This window comes from Hydra vulgaris, chromosome 13 (assembly GCF_038396675.1).
Source record: "Hydra vulgaris chromosome 13, alternate assembly HydraT2T_AEP".
In the NCBI taxonomy this organism is placed as follows: Eukaryota; Metazoa; Cnidaria; class Hydrozoa; order Anthoathecata; family Hydridae; genus Hydra; species Hydra vulgaris.
Window position 1 is genome coordinate 9,415,452 of NC_088932.1, and position 17,049 is coordinate 9,432,500.

Genomic DNA, 17,049 nt, shown 5'->3' on the forward strand with positions numbered 1-17,049 from the left:
TATTACTACACAATGTTAATGAGTTACTTAATTAGTTAATTGTAATTTAAAGTTAATAGTATTTAATGACAAGGTCAGTTTGTACTCTGAAATCTAAGCATTACAACTAATGAATCAGATATTTGCAAGGTATGCTTATAAATACATTACCAATATATAAAATTTCACATTGATTTGATTTTGTTGAATAAAAGTTATTTTTAATTTTCCAACTTTAACTAATTGTTTTCTTAGAAATGTGTAATGTCTCTACTGGGGGTAAATACTAGTGAAGATGTATATTAACTTTATATTAAAGTCATATTCATGCATCCACATAGACCAATTAGAGAATACTTTTGGAAAAAGAGAGTAGAAGAGTGCTGATGCTTAATTCTGAAGTTGTATGCCTAATTTCAACATTTGCAACAACATCAGGTCATACATTAAAACATATTTGATTTAGATTTAGAAAATATAAGCAGTTGGTTACAGAAAAAAAAAATTACTCTTTATTTACTTGTTTTAAAATTAATCTTTATTTACTTGTTTATTTGTAAGCTAATAACTTGTTCTTCTTTTCTTCCTTTCAAACCCGAAGCAGGGAATTGCCTCTTTGCCCACTTCTTATGCACATGGTTATATAAATGTCACTTAATAATACTATAATTATATTTCATAATAATTTATAACATAAAATGCCTTAAAAATTACTTCTATGCATTTTGTCACAAAATATATGTTTTAGATCTCTGGAAATATATGTTATTTTTGAGTACATAGTTTCAAGTATTTCAGAGCCTGAGTTTTTTCAGTATTTCTTTTCTCAGAGATTTCAGGTGACAGTCTCCTTTTTTTTCTTCAAATAAAATTGAATAAATATTTTATTTGAACAAAAATAAATATGAGGCTATCAAATACCCTTATTACTACTATTCAGCCCTTGGATTTAGAGTCAGCATTCAGCAATGCCAACCTGACTACCTACCTAAAAGTGTTTGAGGTCAGCAAAAAGTTGCCAACCTTGTTTTTATGTTTTATGCTAAGATAAGCTTAAATTTTTTTTTTGATGACCACTAAAAGATTGAGGTCGGCAAATGATTGCTGACCTCATTTTTTCTAATTCCGAGGGTTGACTATTTAAAATACATAACCATAAAATAATGATAAAAAATAAATATTAACAAATTTTAGATATTATATTAATAATTTTAAAATTTGTAAAAAATTTGAATATTTCAATTTAGTTTAATTCAATTCATTTAATTAGATCTTTTTTTAAACAATTTCATAAAAAACAGTAAAGTTAAGTTTTATGATTTGTTGGGTTAACATTTTGAACAGTTGCTAACTTTATGTGATTAATTATTATTCAAAAATTAAATACAAATTTGAAAATGTATCAATTTATTTATCTTATACAATTATTGTTATAAAAGATAAATAAATTATTATTCTAATATAATTGGTTATATTAGTTTCATTTTATATTAGTTTATAGTATTTTATAGTAGTTTTTGTAATAAAGATAAATCTCAATTTTGAAATTATCATTTGTTCATTACACCTACTTTATTTTAACATTTAGTTTTGCCTCCTACTGTTGCCACAGGTAAGGTTGCTTATTCTAGTTTTTTAAACCAATAACAAACTATCTATAATTGAAAATTATTGAAGTAATACTTTGAAATCTATAGTTGCCTCCTCCTACCACTAGTAAAGTTATTTATTTTAGTTTTTCTGAGCTATGATAAATAATCTTTAATCTGAAATTATCTGAAGATTAAAAACTTTTCTTGCAAGTTAGTTACCTTTTTTCTTACAAATTAGTTACCTCTAATTTTACCACTGGGAAATTTGCAAATTATTACTGTAAAAAATATTTAAAAACTTACTTTTAATCATATCAGGATTTACAAGGTTTTCATAGGTAAGATCAAAATTTGTGTGACCATAAATAATGTCACACAAATTTTGACAATTTTGGACATCTCTCCTCCCCCCTGGTAACAAATCATCACATTTTTAATTCCCCCACCCCCCACCACCACCACCCCTTAAAAATTTTTTTGTGGTTTTAAATATGATAATATTTTTAATTTTCTTAGCTGCTTATAATTATCTAATGAATGCATTTTAATACATAATATTATTATAATACATATTAAATTTTAATTATTTTAATTGTAATTAACTTATTTTGTTATGCAGTTTGTTTAAAGTTAATAAAAATTTTAAATGATTTTGAAAACTTATTGATCTACCATTTATTTGTTGTAAAAGCTACTTATGATGTTTTTTACACAAATTTATAGCCTTTTCTATTTTATATCTTACCATTTAATATCTTAGCCCTTTCTATTTTCATTTTTAGTGACACAGTTCAACTGTTAAGTGACACAATTCTTTTGGTGACACTTTTAGTGACACGTTCAACTGTTTTTTACATATTTTATTTTAAACTTTTATAGGTATGTAGCCCTAAAAAAAAACCAACCAGAGGCTAAATTTGTAGCACACTTTTACATCAATTATTTGATAGTTCTAACAATTTAAGTTAAGAAAAACTTAATTTTGGCAGTTACTTCAATAAACCAATATATTCAAAAACTGAATATATTTATATTAAATATCATAACCTTTTGTAGAATTGTTTGATTTTCAAATTTATCTTTAAAATACTGTATAGATGCTCTTTTCCAAGGATATGTAACAACAAAAATTAGTTGTTTTTAAACTTTTATGTAACATAACTAGTAATGGAAACAAAAATATTTTTTATAGGAATGATTTCATATGGAACTGACCAAACTAAGTTTTTTTCTCACAATAAACACATAATAAAAATATATTATAAACAAAAATATGTTATAAATAAATATATTATAAAGAAGAATTATAAAAAAATTCTGTAAAACTCTCACTTCTTGACAATAATTTATTCATGTACTACATCAATAAATTGTTGTCAAACTTATGCATACATTGTAGCATAAATATGGTTGACAATGCCCTTTGCTATTGATGGAAGTATCATAGCATATAAACATAGTTATAAAAATATAGTAAATTAATTAACCTTCCAAAACTATCAGATATGTTTATATCAGCACCATGTATTATTAACTCCATAGCTATTTTCTCATTACATTCTGTTATTGCAAGTAATAATGGTGTCCTATTATTTTCATCTTTTAAATCCAATGGGGAATTATTATCAAGTAGAAGTTTTATACAAGCTACTTCACCACTTAGCACTGCACAGTGTAAAACAGACAATTTATTTTCATCTTGAATACTAAGATGATTTCGGCTGTAGTCAAGTAGTTTTTTAAGCATAATAACGTCTCCATTCCTTGCAGCAATGTGATAAACTGTTTGTCCTAAATCATTTTATATAAACAACTTATATAACATAAACCTTTTTACTATACAAACCACAAGAGTAGTTTATAGCTTCACTAGCAGTTTTAGTTTTTTTCTGACCCCCTGGAACTCAAAAGAATCCTTCCCCTCCCCTATTTACTAGTTTTCAAGGAATATGAAAATAATTAGAAATTTTTTTGTTTGAGAAAGAAAATTTAACTCTTGAAAATCTTTTTAAAACCTTGTAAAGTTTTGACATATTTTGTTTATTTGAAAAAAAATTGTTTATTTTGAGTTATTTCTTGTGATTTCACTAGAAATTTTATGCTTTTTTGAAACTCTGACCTGCCTATTTATTAAAATCTAACCATTTTGTCTGTTAATTAAAACCTACTGGTTATTAAATTTTGGAAATACTTCTAAACTTCATATCTATTATAACCCCCATGTATCTATATACCCCATCATACATACCCCACCAACTAGTTTATTCTGTGCTTAAGAGTATATCTTTAACAATAATAAAAAAAAAATACAATAAAGTAATAAAATTGAACTCATACCTGCCACATTTACATAAGAAAGGTCAGGATGAAGTGCTAAAATTGCATCTACACACTCCATCTGGCTTTTTTTGACAGCAAGATGCATTCTAAATAAATTATTAAAAAAAACTTATTTGTTTAAAATTTCTCCAAGAGTTGATGAAACTAAAAATTAAGAACATATAAATAAATTTAAAAACTCACACTGTCTGTCCATTTGCATTTAACTTAAATGGTGAAACATTCTTCTTATTCAATGTATGCCTAAAAGTAACCTACTAAAGACTAAAAATAACTAAAGACTTTAGTAGAACCCCTAGTAGTTCTTAGAAGATCTTTACTCAGGACTCATAAGAACTTGCAAATTATAATAAACTTAATTATCTTTAGAACCTTTGTGATCATATAACAAGAAAAAAATCTAATCTCTCTAAAAATATTAACTAATAAACAATAACAGGTAAAAAATAGCAAATAATTAAAAAAATGATACTTTAGCTTTGCTATGTCGCCTCTATTAACACAATCAATCAAACGATCATCGTACTTTGACCAATCTTCCTAAATAAAACACACAAAAATAAGTTAGAGCCAATTCTGCCAAAACTGTTGCAAACCTATTCCTGAATAAAATTTCACAATTTTTTATTAAGCAAGGTTGCACATAGTACTTTCTTGACATAACCAATTTAATTGCAATTCAAGATCAAAGAACAACTGAATCTCAAATTCAGGGTACGAGTGTGGTTTTGTAATTTAACAGAAACAAATAAACAAACAGAAAAAAAGAAAAATCTCAGAAAAACCACCAAAAAAAAAAAAAAAAAAAAACTGTTTTTTTTGGGTTGTTTGTATATTATGAACAATTTATATTAATTTAGTATAAACAAAATTTTATTTGTTAAAAAAAAGTGTTTTTCAATCCTTTATCATAAGCACACAACTCTCAAAACACACAAATAATTCAAAAGTTTTGTTTTACCTTACATTCTGTTGCACTTTCTGAGAACAATCCACTTTTACGTTTTGACAAACGCAAAATAGTTCTTTGTAACATAATTACAACTCCAAATAAATTTCAGCAAATTTTGTACAGCCTTATATAAATAACTATTTATAAAAATTAACTTCTTATTTTTAAGACTTTTTATAAGAACTAAAAATGTGAAATACTTAAAATGATTAAATATCTTTTTTTTTACTTTAAAACTAGCCCACAAAAAAAGGCATTAAATTTACACTATAAAAATATAAGTTGCTATGGTTACTGTGGTTATATAATAAATTTAAGGTTATTGCATTTACAAAAAAAATTTTAATCAAAAAAAAACAAAAAAGTTCAATAAAACTTTGTTGACAGTTAATAATTCTCATGCATAAAAAAAGATTTTTAATGCTTCTCTATACAGTAATACAAAAAGTAAACAACAAAAAAAAGATCATTGAAGTATGTCAACAAGTACTTAGTTGAAGTTGTCTTTGTTGACACTTCTCAGTATAATTATATGAAGATTAATAATGCAAGATTAGAATGGTGAATATTTTAATTTAAAACATTTAGAGCAATTAAAAACATTTCCTGGAAATTAATTTCTTATGCTACTAACAGACACAGTATTTAAAACTGAGGACAATATTGTTTATATTATAAAAAGAGATAAATAATAACATCCAATAAATTAAATATATTCTGTAAAAAGAAAAATCTCAGAAAAACCACCTCAATAGTAAGATATTTCCTTAATTTTCAAGTTGATTTGAATTAAAAATTGTTAATGTTTGCATTTTTGCTAGCATTAGCAATTGTGTCATCAAAAATTTTAATGTAAGATATTTTTAAACTTTGACTGCACTTTAATTGATGTTTGCTTTAATTGGTTTCTAACAAACAATAGATTATTGTTACATTTTTAATCTGCTTATTAGTTTGTGAAAAATATTAAAGAACTTTAAATAAAATTTTAACAGTTATTTTTAAATGACAAATTAAAAAGCTCAGAACTATTAAAATAATGAATAAAAAAAAATGTATCTAAAAAAATTTTTTATATATGTAATATCTGTAACTATTCTGAAGATCATTTGTGCTTTCTGCTGACTGTTTGTGTTCCAATAGACCATCAGTGGTTTCTCTATTCCTTGCAAAGGATTTACACTAGATAAAAGTATTCTTTTAAATGAATGTAAACTTTAATGATGAGTCTATATTAAATGTTGATGCTTTTTGTTTAAAAATTTATTAAGTTGAAAAAGTTGTTAAAACTGACCTGATACAAGTCTTCAATAGTAGCAGGTAATATACTGAGCTAATACCTGACCTATATAACTGACCTGGTACAAGTTTTTAATAGTACCAGGTCTAAAACTTATATAGTAGCAATAGTACAAGGTCTAAAATTTGTTTTTATTATATCATTAAACAGTTTGCTTTGTTTATTAATGATAATTATGTTTATAACACACACCTTGACTATTAATGCTATAATTTGCAACTATTTACAAAGAATTACTTACATGTTGCTCATTAACATTATAGTTTGACAATTGAGTATTTAATTAGATAAAATTATTTTTCTGTAAAAATTAAAACTTGTTCTTATCTCTAAAAACTTGCATGTTCTTATCTCTAAAGTAAAGCTAAGCAACTCTAAAAAACTCTCAACATTATTTTATTTATTGATTTCAGAAAAACTTTGTAGATTCCATATTACTGATTTTGAAGTTAAAACATGGTTTTTTAACTGATACTTTGAACTTAGTAAGCAACTATTATCATAATAGAAAATATTTACAAAAGTCAAAAATTTATTCTGACTAAGAACAAGTTAATATCAGTATACCACAGGGTTCCATTTAAGGACCACTTTTTTTTTTAATTTTTATCAATGATCTACCTGTATATCTGACATTTGAATCAACATTATTTGCAGATGACACAACACTTAAGACATCTGATACAAATAAAAACCATCTAATAAAGACTCAGTCAGCATTTAATAATTTTATTGAGTGGTGCTATGCTAATAAACTCGACATCAATCGAGATAAAACTAAAGCAATGATTTTAACAAATAAGCATACTAAAATCATATTGTAAAATAATAATATTATATAACAATTAAGCATCTAAGATAATATTGCCAACATCAATCATATAAGTGATAAATTCAAAATTGAAATAGTTAATAAATTTTCTTTGCTTGGTAACATGATAAACAGTAAACTACGTTTTACCGAATAAATAAAAGAGATAAAAGCAAAAGCATACAAAAAATAATTCTAAATAACTAACATATTTCGTCTAGCTTTTAAAGATTGTTTACAATTCTTCAAAACATTCCTTATACCTAACTTTGATTACTGCTCAAGTCTTATAATTTACTACACAAAAGAAATATAAAGCCTTAGCAATGCATACTATATGATTTTATTTTTACTACTCAAAATTAATATTCAAAGCAAAGGTATTTTTCAAATAAAACAACAACTTAAAGTATACAACCTACAAAGTTTCTATCATCGATTTTATGCAGAGCACTAAAACTATGCAATAAAATAATTTATTACAAGAAACCGATAAACTTATTCAAACAATTTGATTTTATTAACCTTGATAACATCAAGTTCAATACTAGAAATAAAAACTTTTTGAACTTTAAAGTATCTAACAGACATGATGAACAGTCATTTAGGTCTTTTTTCAGCTATATAATTAATAAGCATCGCAATGACAATATCAAAAAAGCACTAAAATAATTTAGTAATCTTTTTTTACTGAACAACATCAGCTCAATTATAGCACATACAATTATCAACAACATTAGGTTTGATGTCAATATAAACAGAATAAATAACTATATTGACTTTTATGTAAGCAAAAAAATTAGAAAAAAAGACGAGACATTTAAATCATTTTACATCTTTTATTTTGTATTTACAATAATTTATTATACTACTTATATTAAAACACTTCAATTTACCAGCAATGATAAAAGACATGAAAGGAAGCATCAAGATATAAATTTTATAAAACAAATTTTATATATATATATATATATATATATATATATATATATATATATATATATATATATATATATATATATATATATATATATATATATATATATATTAATGAATATTTAAGACATACCATAGAAATTTGGGAAGATAATGAATAAGTACTACTTTTGCCAAACCTTCCTTTCAACCGCTTAATGCTCATGGCTGTATCTGCAACAATAAGAACAAAAAATATGCGATCACAATACAGTATATTAACAATAACAACAACAAATCTAAAAGCAAAAACAATAATGATAGCAATAATAGTAATAACAATAATAATATTATTATTATATATAATAACAAAGATAATAATAAATATTTTTGTAACAATAAAAAAAACAATAGCAATAAAAATAATAATACTTAATCCAACAAAAAAAATTTTTTAAAAAAAGAAAAGATAATTGCTGTACTATAAATTTAAGTGACAAAAAAGAATTTATTTAATTGAGTTGTTTCATAAAGTTTCCTGTATTTAAAAAGAAATTATCTTTTTAAAAGGTTTACCAAACTCTTTGTTTTTAAAATTGTGCAATTGAAAACTTATGATTTCTTACATTCATATAATAATTATCACTTAGATTTACAACCAATTAATTTTAGATTTTAATTTATTACATTTTACTTTTTATACTTTTCATTGAATTATTGATACACAACTTACACACTTAGTAAAGTACACAATATTTATTTTTTTCAAGACACTTATTAAATTGTTTTTACAAAACAAAATTTAATTTTTTTTTCAAACAAATAAACAAACCGAATTTTAAATTCTACCGTTTTCATAAAAAATTTCTATTTCAGAGATTAAGCTAAAAAACTGTTCAACCATAAATGAGAAGTTTTCTGGCATAAAACATAAAAGTAATTTCATGTTTTATTTTGTTGACATTGGCTCAACCACTTCAAACACTCTCAGCCATATGTAAATATTTTGTGAAACAACAGCCTTTGTTAACCTGAAAGTATGAAAAGAAATTAGATCAATAAAAATAAAAAACACTAAATATTTGTGATAAAAATTGATACTATAATTAGAAAAAAAAGAAATTTTAACAATATTTTTTAGATTATATATGTAAGACTTTTTTTTTTTTTTAAATCTTTGATTTGTTTGTGGAATGAATTTCTCACTCTAAGAAATTTAATATAAAGTCTAAATAATTATTTTAACATTGAACTTCTTTTTACTTACTTTTTCATTAAACTTTTTTTTTTTTTTTTTTTAATTTCCTTTTTCTTTTATTATATAGCTTCACTAAGTAATATATTAAATTGTATTGAAAATAATTCTTATTATATAATCATATTTTTAGAAAATATAGAAACTAATAGAAATTAATATTTTTAGATATAATAGAAATTAATTTTTGAGTTTATAATACTTTAATAGATAACAAAATATAAATTTAATTATAGGAATAAAAATTAATTTTGATTTAATAAACTTGAAAAATATAAATAAGATATTAACATTTAAAAAAATCTAAAATTCAAAATCAAAAAAAAAAATCATAGAAAAATCAAGGTAAAGGAAAAACTAATAAATATTGATTAAAAAGTTAAATCTTAAAATATTAAAGGAAAAAAGTTTTTGTGAAAAGATTTTCGACAAAATATTTTATAAATAAAATATTTTGTGGGAAATGATCTGTATAAGAAAGCTATATGAGGAAGAGATTCCAAATGGAAAGTAAGACTTTAAAGTTATGAATTAGCTTACTCACATGTGCACCAATTTCGATTGGTTTTCAATTATTCAAATTATTTTCAGTCTTTGAAAAAGAAACACAGGAACATTAAATCGGGCTTCATAGTGTCACTTTATTTGCATAGTGACATACCATCAAACATAAGTTATTAATTTTTTATGGTTATACTTTGCTGAGTAAAGCCTGAATTCATGGCATTATGTATATAAATTATTACACATTAAACTACGGTTTTTACGATGGAGCAATTTTTGTTGTAACGTCATAGAACGATTTAATCATTCGTTTACCAATTCATTCTTTTTATGACGTTTTATCTTAATGACGCTTTACTATAAATGTTTAACTTAACTCGGTGTAGTTTTAACGCAATTTTGAAATATTAAAGTCTGTATGATACTTTGTTGACTACGACATATTTCCGTGAAATAATCAGGTCTGTGAATTATGAAAAAACGAAAAAAATTAAAATGATAAATTTTGCGGTATCATAAAATATAAATGTTTATAGCGAAAAACCCAGACCGAAAATTTTTTTTTTTAAAACTTCTTAAAATCACAATCGCTTGTCCAAATTTTAATAAGATTAGAAATAAATACGTTTTTAGGTGAAATGAAAATTATAGTTTAACAATATGATCTATTCTGATCGCTTATTGGCAATTTTTCTTAATACAACTTTTCACAGTTCCGATATAAAATTTATGCGCGCACAGAAATGGAAGTAAAAATGTAAACAAACATTATTTCTGCAGCGATTTCATTGCAGATTTACCAAGTGATACTAAGATCTACCAAGCAATAGTACTGAACCAATGCCATAAATATTTTGTTTAATGTCTATTTAAAGTGACAAAAACGAAATATATAGTTATCTTTTGAATCATTTTACAAAATGTATATATATACGTATATATATATATATAATAATAATAATAATAATAATAATAATTCATTTATTTCAGACAACAAGTATAATACAAGGTCCATAGTAAAACAAAACAAATAAAAGTCAATTAACAATTCTGTTTAATCCATACGCAGTTAAGTTATTACTGGCGCAGGCGACAAGCTGCTTTTTAAAACTATGTCTGCAGTTAAGCAGTAAAGTATCGAGAGCAGGCAGGCCCAGCTCCATAAACATATTTTTAGCATTTGAGTACTTGTCATGGCCAAAAAATATTTTAGCACATTTCTTGTAACAAGATTGTAGATTTGAAAAAGTATTTACGCTAGAGTTAAGCCACAGAGCAGCATCGTACAAACAGAGGCAGTACGCCTTAAATAACTGTATTTTTACCCTTATTGAGCATCTCTTAAATAGTCTGTTGAAAATATTTGTACGTGTACAGACATTTAATCTTTTTATTGATGTCAGTATCATCAGATAAATTATTTTTAACTATATGACCTAGGTAATTAAATTTTTGAACAAAACTCACAACCGGCTAAGGTAAATAGAGGAAATTTGTTTGATACAACTTTACATTTTTTTTTTGGGTTAAATACCATGCACACTGTTTTCTTGGTATTAAATGACATATTAATGGCAGTGGCCTCAACATTTAATGCAGTTAGCAATTTTTGCAATGCAAACCAAGACGGTGCAATTTGTACGATATTATCAGCATATGCCAAAAGATTCAAAAAAATGCCATCTATGTTACACCTAATATGCAAATTTGCAATATTAAAAATCAGTTTTCGTATGTAGAATCTGAACAAGAAAGGTGAAAGAATGCCACCTTGCCTTTCACCATTGCTTACATTAAAACTATCAGAGTTTGCATTCTGCCATCTGACACTCATAGTTTGATTTTTATACCAGAATGCAAGTAGACGGATAACATTCTTATTTATACCCTGATCAATTAATTTAGAAAACAACTTCCAGTAATTAACACTATCAAACGCTTTGTTAAAGTCTACAAAGCATGTGAACACATGGCTTCCTCTAGAAATATAATAATCAACTGTCTTTTTTAAATAGTATGTACAAGATGCTGTGGAGTGATTTTGCTTGAAACCAAACTGAAAATCATCAGCATTATTGTGAGATTCAACTCTTGTTAATAAAATAGCTTCAAAAATTTTAGAACAAGCAGGGGAAATTGCAATTGCTCTATAATTATTTACGTCTGTTAAGTCACCAATTTTAGATTTTATTAGAGGTATTATGGTAGCTTCACAAAATGTTGATGGCAGATGTCCACATTGCAAGCATAAGTTAAAAAAAATACTTAGATAGAGAGACAATCTATGTCCCCCATAGATAAACGATTCCATAAAGAGATTATCTGGGCCGGCAGCCTTTCTTTTTTTTTGCTTCGTAAAGCATTGACATCTATAGTTGTAACTCTATCATGTGTGTCTATCAATGAAGATTGTACTTTCTGTTTAAAATCTAAATTATGCTGATCGTTATTATTAGAATTATACAATGTTTGAAAATGCATTTTCCACATTGTGGCAATGTCCTTGTCTCCAGTAACTCCACTAATACTAGCAACATAATTGGTCGCCTTTTTATTACTAATTTTGTACAGATTGTTCCAGAACTTTTTAGGATCACCATTATTAATATTATCTGCACATTTGTCTGCCTTAATTTGCTCTGTATGATTTATACAATACCGAAGAGCAAGTTTAAATAATGCCCGCGTTTTTTCATTTCTTCAAAGATCCCTGTTTAGGTTTTCCATCCATAACCCATTGTGTGAATGCATGTCTGGCAATCCTGTGTTTGTCTGCAGCATAGTGATTCCATCCGGGAACATTGAATTCCGAATTTACTTTGAAACCACTATGAGGTATTATGTCAGCTACAGCTGATTGCATACATTTTATAATGTTATTGTAAAAAAGATCAATTTCAGAAGCAAAAGAGTCACGTGATATAGAACTATTTAAAATGTTGATTGGTAGATTTACTCTTTGAAGTAAATAGTCTACCCTTTGTTCATATTGAGCTTAAATGAAATAGTCACAAGCTTTCCAATTTGGCATTCTAGGTGATACTTCCAGCGTAGAATCACAATCAATTGTAGCAGGTTTACCATTTACTGAGCAGTTAATTGAAAATACTACAGGTCTATGGTCGGATGCAATAACATCTGTTAATATTGAAATATTCGCTATTAAATTATCAACAGCTTGGCCACATAAAATATGATCTAGCCAAGAGATATTCTTACCATCATCACTAATATATGTAAAAACATTGTTTAACCTGTTTATATTAGATTTAACCATATTATTTTCGGCAGCAAGGTTTGAGAATTCATCATAGAATCTTGACCCTTCGTGGCAATTGAAATCACCTTTTATAATAGTGTAAATTGCCTCTGTTTCTACTATAATAGCATTTAACTTTGAGCATACATCAATATAGGTATCCAGGCTCTCTTTATCATTGTAGGTGGTGGACATGTATACATTGATAAGCAGCACAGGCCCAATATTGGTATCAATACACAAGCAAGTAGTCCTTGATTTGAGCGAATCAACAATTTTAACACAACTTGCAAGAATTTTTTGGTACAATATCGCAGTACCTCCATAAGGCCTTCCACCCAGTACATTTGATGATATGGTAACTGCAGACAGCCTGACTCCGTAGAAATTTGGATGCACACTATTCAGCATATCAAGATCAAATGGCAATAGCCAATGTTCTTGTAATAACACAAAGTCATTTGATAAACATAAATTTTTGATTGCATATAAACTGTTCTTTAAAGATCGACAATTGAATGAACAAATTGACAATTTATGATTGGTAGCCATTTCTAGGTTGAAAATATCTTCGCACTAATAAACCCTTTGGCTATGCTTCTTTTGATATAAGTTAAAAAATTGTATTCTTCATGTTGGAAGAGTCAACACAAACAGAGATATAGAAAGATGAATATCCTTCATGCTTTGTTTTCAGCTTTTGACACTTTACCGATTCATTATTTTTAATTTGCAAAATATCATATGTACATTCTATCACGTTGTTTTCTGTAGTAGTGCATTCAAGACGTGATACAAAAATATCAGCAGTTCGTATGGTAGTACTTGCTGTAGATCTCAGCCGCATATTTGTCTCTGATGCTCCTAAAACAAGCGCCATTGGTTTCATTGATTGTGCAGGCTTTTTTGTTGGTTTTTGTTGATTCTGCTGCTTTGGTACATGTTTTTTGACAAAAAAACATGTATCTCAAAATTAAGAGGCTGTTTTTTGACAATCTCAAAACTTAGAGGTTGCAATGAGTCATTCTTTAATGGGGAGAAGTCATCATGTTGTGGGACAGTTCCATGGACCTTGCCTGCTGTGACAAGACAAGATTTATGTTCTGCTCGATCGGTTTCAACAGCAACCAGATGATCAAATATAGTTCTCATGTTCATTATATCATTTTTCATTTGAACAAATTGCCTCACTTCGGCACGAAGGTATGCTACCTCCTGTATAAGTGCACTTACATCAATATGTTCTGTACCAACTGGAGGTAACCTTAATAGGTCACATGCATAAAAAATTGGTAGTTCATTTAGTGGGTCCAGCAAAACTTTAAGAATGTCTTCAACTGTTTTTTGGCATTTTTCAACACCTTGTCTTTTTTTATCAGGCAAAAGTTTTGAAATAAGATTTCTTGCTTCAATAATTCCCTCTTCACGATTGTCACATGTTATTTTCACATTGTCATCCATTGTTAAGACATCCATTTTATTTTTCAAATATATATATATATATATATATATATATATATATATATATATATATATATATATATATATATATATATTTATATTGTTTAGGGCTTTCTCAGCAAATGAAGAAAAAATTCCAGTCAGTAAAGAATCTGAACTTTAAAATCAACTTCAAATGACAGAATATATAGAAAAACTGAATATAGCTAGTAACATTTTACCCGACTCTTTTACTTTAAAACAAGGTTGGTTATCTGAACATAAAGGGATGGGTTTGAAACATTGGCCAACAGTATATTTTTAAGACATTGATCGATTCCTTTCTAAAAAAACGCATTATCAGACCTAATAAATAGACTTCAATCTGAGTATGAAGAAGGCAAAGCTTATAAATATTTTAAATGTGAATGTGTGAAAGAGATTTATTATCATGAAATCAGTCAATTTTCAAAAGTATGTTTTATCAAATCCAGAGTCACAATACAGCATATCATGCATGGGTTGCAATCGAAAAAGATTCTGATAAGCCTGGTGGACATGTGTATTCTGCATAGTGCACATGCACTGCAGGAATGTTAGGTTGTAGTAATCATGTAATTGGTTTACTTTTCAGAGTAGAGGCACCAGTTCGGACTGGAGCCACAAAATTATCGTCAACCAGTGTTTTGGCTAAATGGAATGTTCCTACAGGTTGCAAAACAAAATTGATCCACAAACCTATAGCTGGAATGACTTTTAATAGTTTTCACTATAAAAAAAATAATAACGAATTAAGATTAGCAGCAGGAAATGCTGGTTATTGCTCTTACAAATTTCCAACCCTCCAAAAAACAAAACTTTTGGATAATGGAATTAAAATATGTAGTCTTCTATTTGAAAAACTAAAATCAGTTGCAAGTCAAAGCTACTTTGTTGAATTGATGGAAGGACAACGGAAGTCTGAACCACTAACTAAGCATACAACTGTTTTACCGGAAGGTGTAAAAGAAAAAGCAAAAAAATTTGAAATCAATAACAATTTATCTCAATCAGAAAACATTAATAATTTTACAAACACATTGACATAAAATGATCTTGAAATAAAAAATATAGAACAGGAAACAAAAGACCAATCAAAGTCAAATGATTGGTCTATTATACAAAGAGCAGGTAGAATAACTGCTTAAAAATTTAGCAAGATTTATACCAAAATGGAAACTCTAAAACAATATCAAAATAAATGTTGTTTAAAACTTGTTGAAGCAATATTAAGAGAAAATAGACACATTTTCAACAGGTCATGGAATTGGTATGGAGTCCCATGCAAAAGTGGCTGTTTTAACAGCTTTAAAAAACATGGGCCATAAAAAGGTTAAATCATTTGAGAGTGGAACAATAAACGATAAAGAGCATTCATACATATCAGCTTCTCCTGATTTATTTACAGAATGCTTGTGTTGTGGAAAAGCTTTAGTCGAAATAAAATGCCCTTATTCAATTTGTGATAGTGCACCAAGTAAATTTAACCTCAAACAGCTTGAAAGAGTAAATAATGGGGAAGTTAAATTAAAGTTAAATCATCCCCATTATTTTCAAATACAAGGTCAACTTGGTATCACTTCACTAAAAAATTGTTGGTATTTTGTATATACAGATCATGGACACATATAGAAAATATATTATTTAGCAATGAATTTTCTCAAAATGTCTTAAAGAATTTAAAAGAATTTTGGTACAAGTATCTTGCTAAATATCTATTATTTGGTAAGCAAAATATAATGGTCACATCTATACAAACAGAAGAAATTTTAAAAAACCCTATAATAAAAACTTCACCACTCAAGAAAAAAAAGTTATAGAGCCTGTGTAATCCAGTTTAATTATTACATGTGAAAAGAAGTACCTCAAAACATTGACTCATGGATATTATTTAGATGACTTTTGACAATTCTTTTTTAAATAACCGTACAGAAAGAAACTATTTCAAAAATGAGTATTTATATTCAAATAAATGGCACAAAAAAGGTTTAAAAGCACTCATATATATATATATATATATATATATATATATATATATATATATATATATATATATATATATATATATATATATATATATATATATATATATATAAATATATATAAATACATATATATAAATATATATATATATATATATATATATATATATATATATATATATATATATATATATATATATATATATATATATATATATATATATATATATATATATATATATACATATATATATAACCTACCAATACATATATATCACCTATCAAAGTAAAAATAGTTTGTAACGATTCTATCAAATAAAAGTTAGTCTAAACATATTGGTTTTCTTAAGTTATTCAAAGCTGAGCAAACAATAATAATATCATCAAATAGTTTCAACAATGTAGTTGGAAACTCTGTTGCCAAAATTCGAAATGTCTTCAGTCTTCTAATAACTTGTTCAACCAAGATCCTTAAGTTAGCGATTTCCTTTGTTTTCTTTACTTCATTAGGGGTCATTTGAGCTGCACCTTTCTGACCAGACGGAACAGTGTAGTATATCAAATGTTCAGAACATTTAGTATTAATATTGAAACCTTTATCGTACATTATACGAGAATATCTTGGAATGTAATCTAAATAGTTGCTGCGATTTGTGATTTCTTTATCTGAAAATGAACCTC

The 17,049-nt window shown here is 26.3% G+C and overlaps 2 protein-coding genes across 11 annotated transcripts in view; both read right to left on the reverse strand.

The window, feature by feature from the left end:
- LOC100210311 (ankycorbin) overlaps positions 1 to 10,096 on the reverse strand; it is a 56,477-nt gene extending 46,381 nt beyond the window's left edge. For 2 of the 10 annotated variants that reach the window (XM_065816377.1, XM_065816375.1), the window contains exons 1-7: positions 9,689 to 10,096; positions 8,722 to 8,920; positions 8,044 to 8,123; positions 4,384 to 4,451; positions 4,095 to 4,154; positions 3,909 to 3,997; positions 3,059 to 3,362 (exon numbers count right to left, since the gene is read on the reverse strand). In XM_065816377.1, coding sequence (XP_065672449.1) covers positions 3,059 to 3,362; positions 3,909 to 3,997; positions 4,095 to 4,154; positions 4,384 to 4,451; positions 8,044 to 8,115 — 593 coding nt within the window. In that variant the 5' untranslated portion in view covers positions 8,116 to 8,123; positions 8,722 to 8,920; positions 9,689 to 10,096. Of the gene's footprint in view, positions 1 to 3,058; positions 3,363 to 3,908; positions 3,998 to 4,094; positions 4,166 to 4,383; positions 4,452 to 4,872; positions 5,107 to 8,043; positions 8,124 to 8,721; positions 8,921 to 9,688 lie in introns of those variants that run through there. The other 8 variants (XM_065816373.1, XM_065816372.1, XM_065816381.1 and 5 more) reach the window with 6 other exon arrangements.
- Positions 10,097 to 16,690: 6,594 nt separating this feature from the next.
- Positions 16,691 to 17,049, reverse strand: part of LOC136089613 (uncharacterized) — a 711-nt gene continuing 352 nt past the window's right edge. Inside the window, exon 1 of the mRNA XM_065815665.1 lies at positions 16,691 to 17,049. This exon is cut by the window's right edge and continues 352 nt beyond it. Within this exon, the coding sequence (XP_065671737.1) occupies positions 16,691 to 17,049 (359 nt within the window).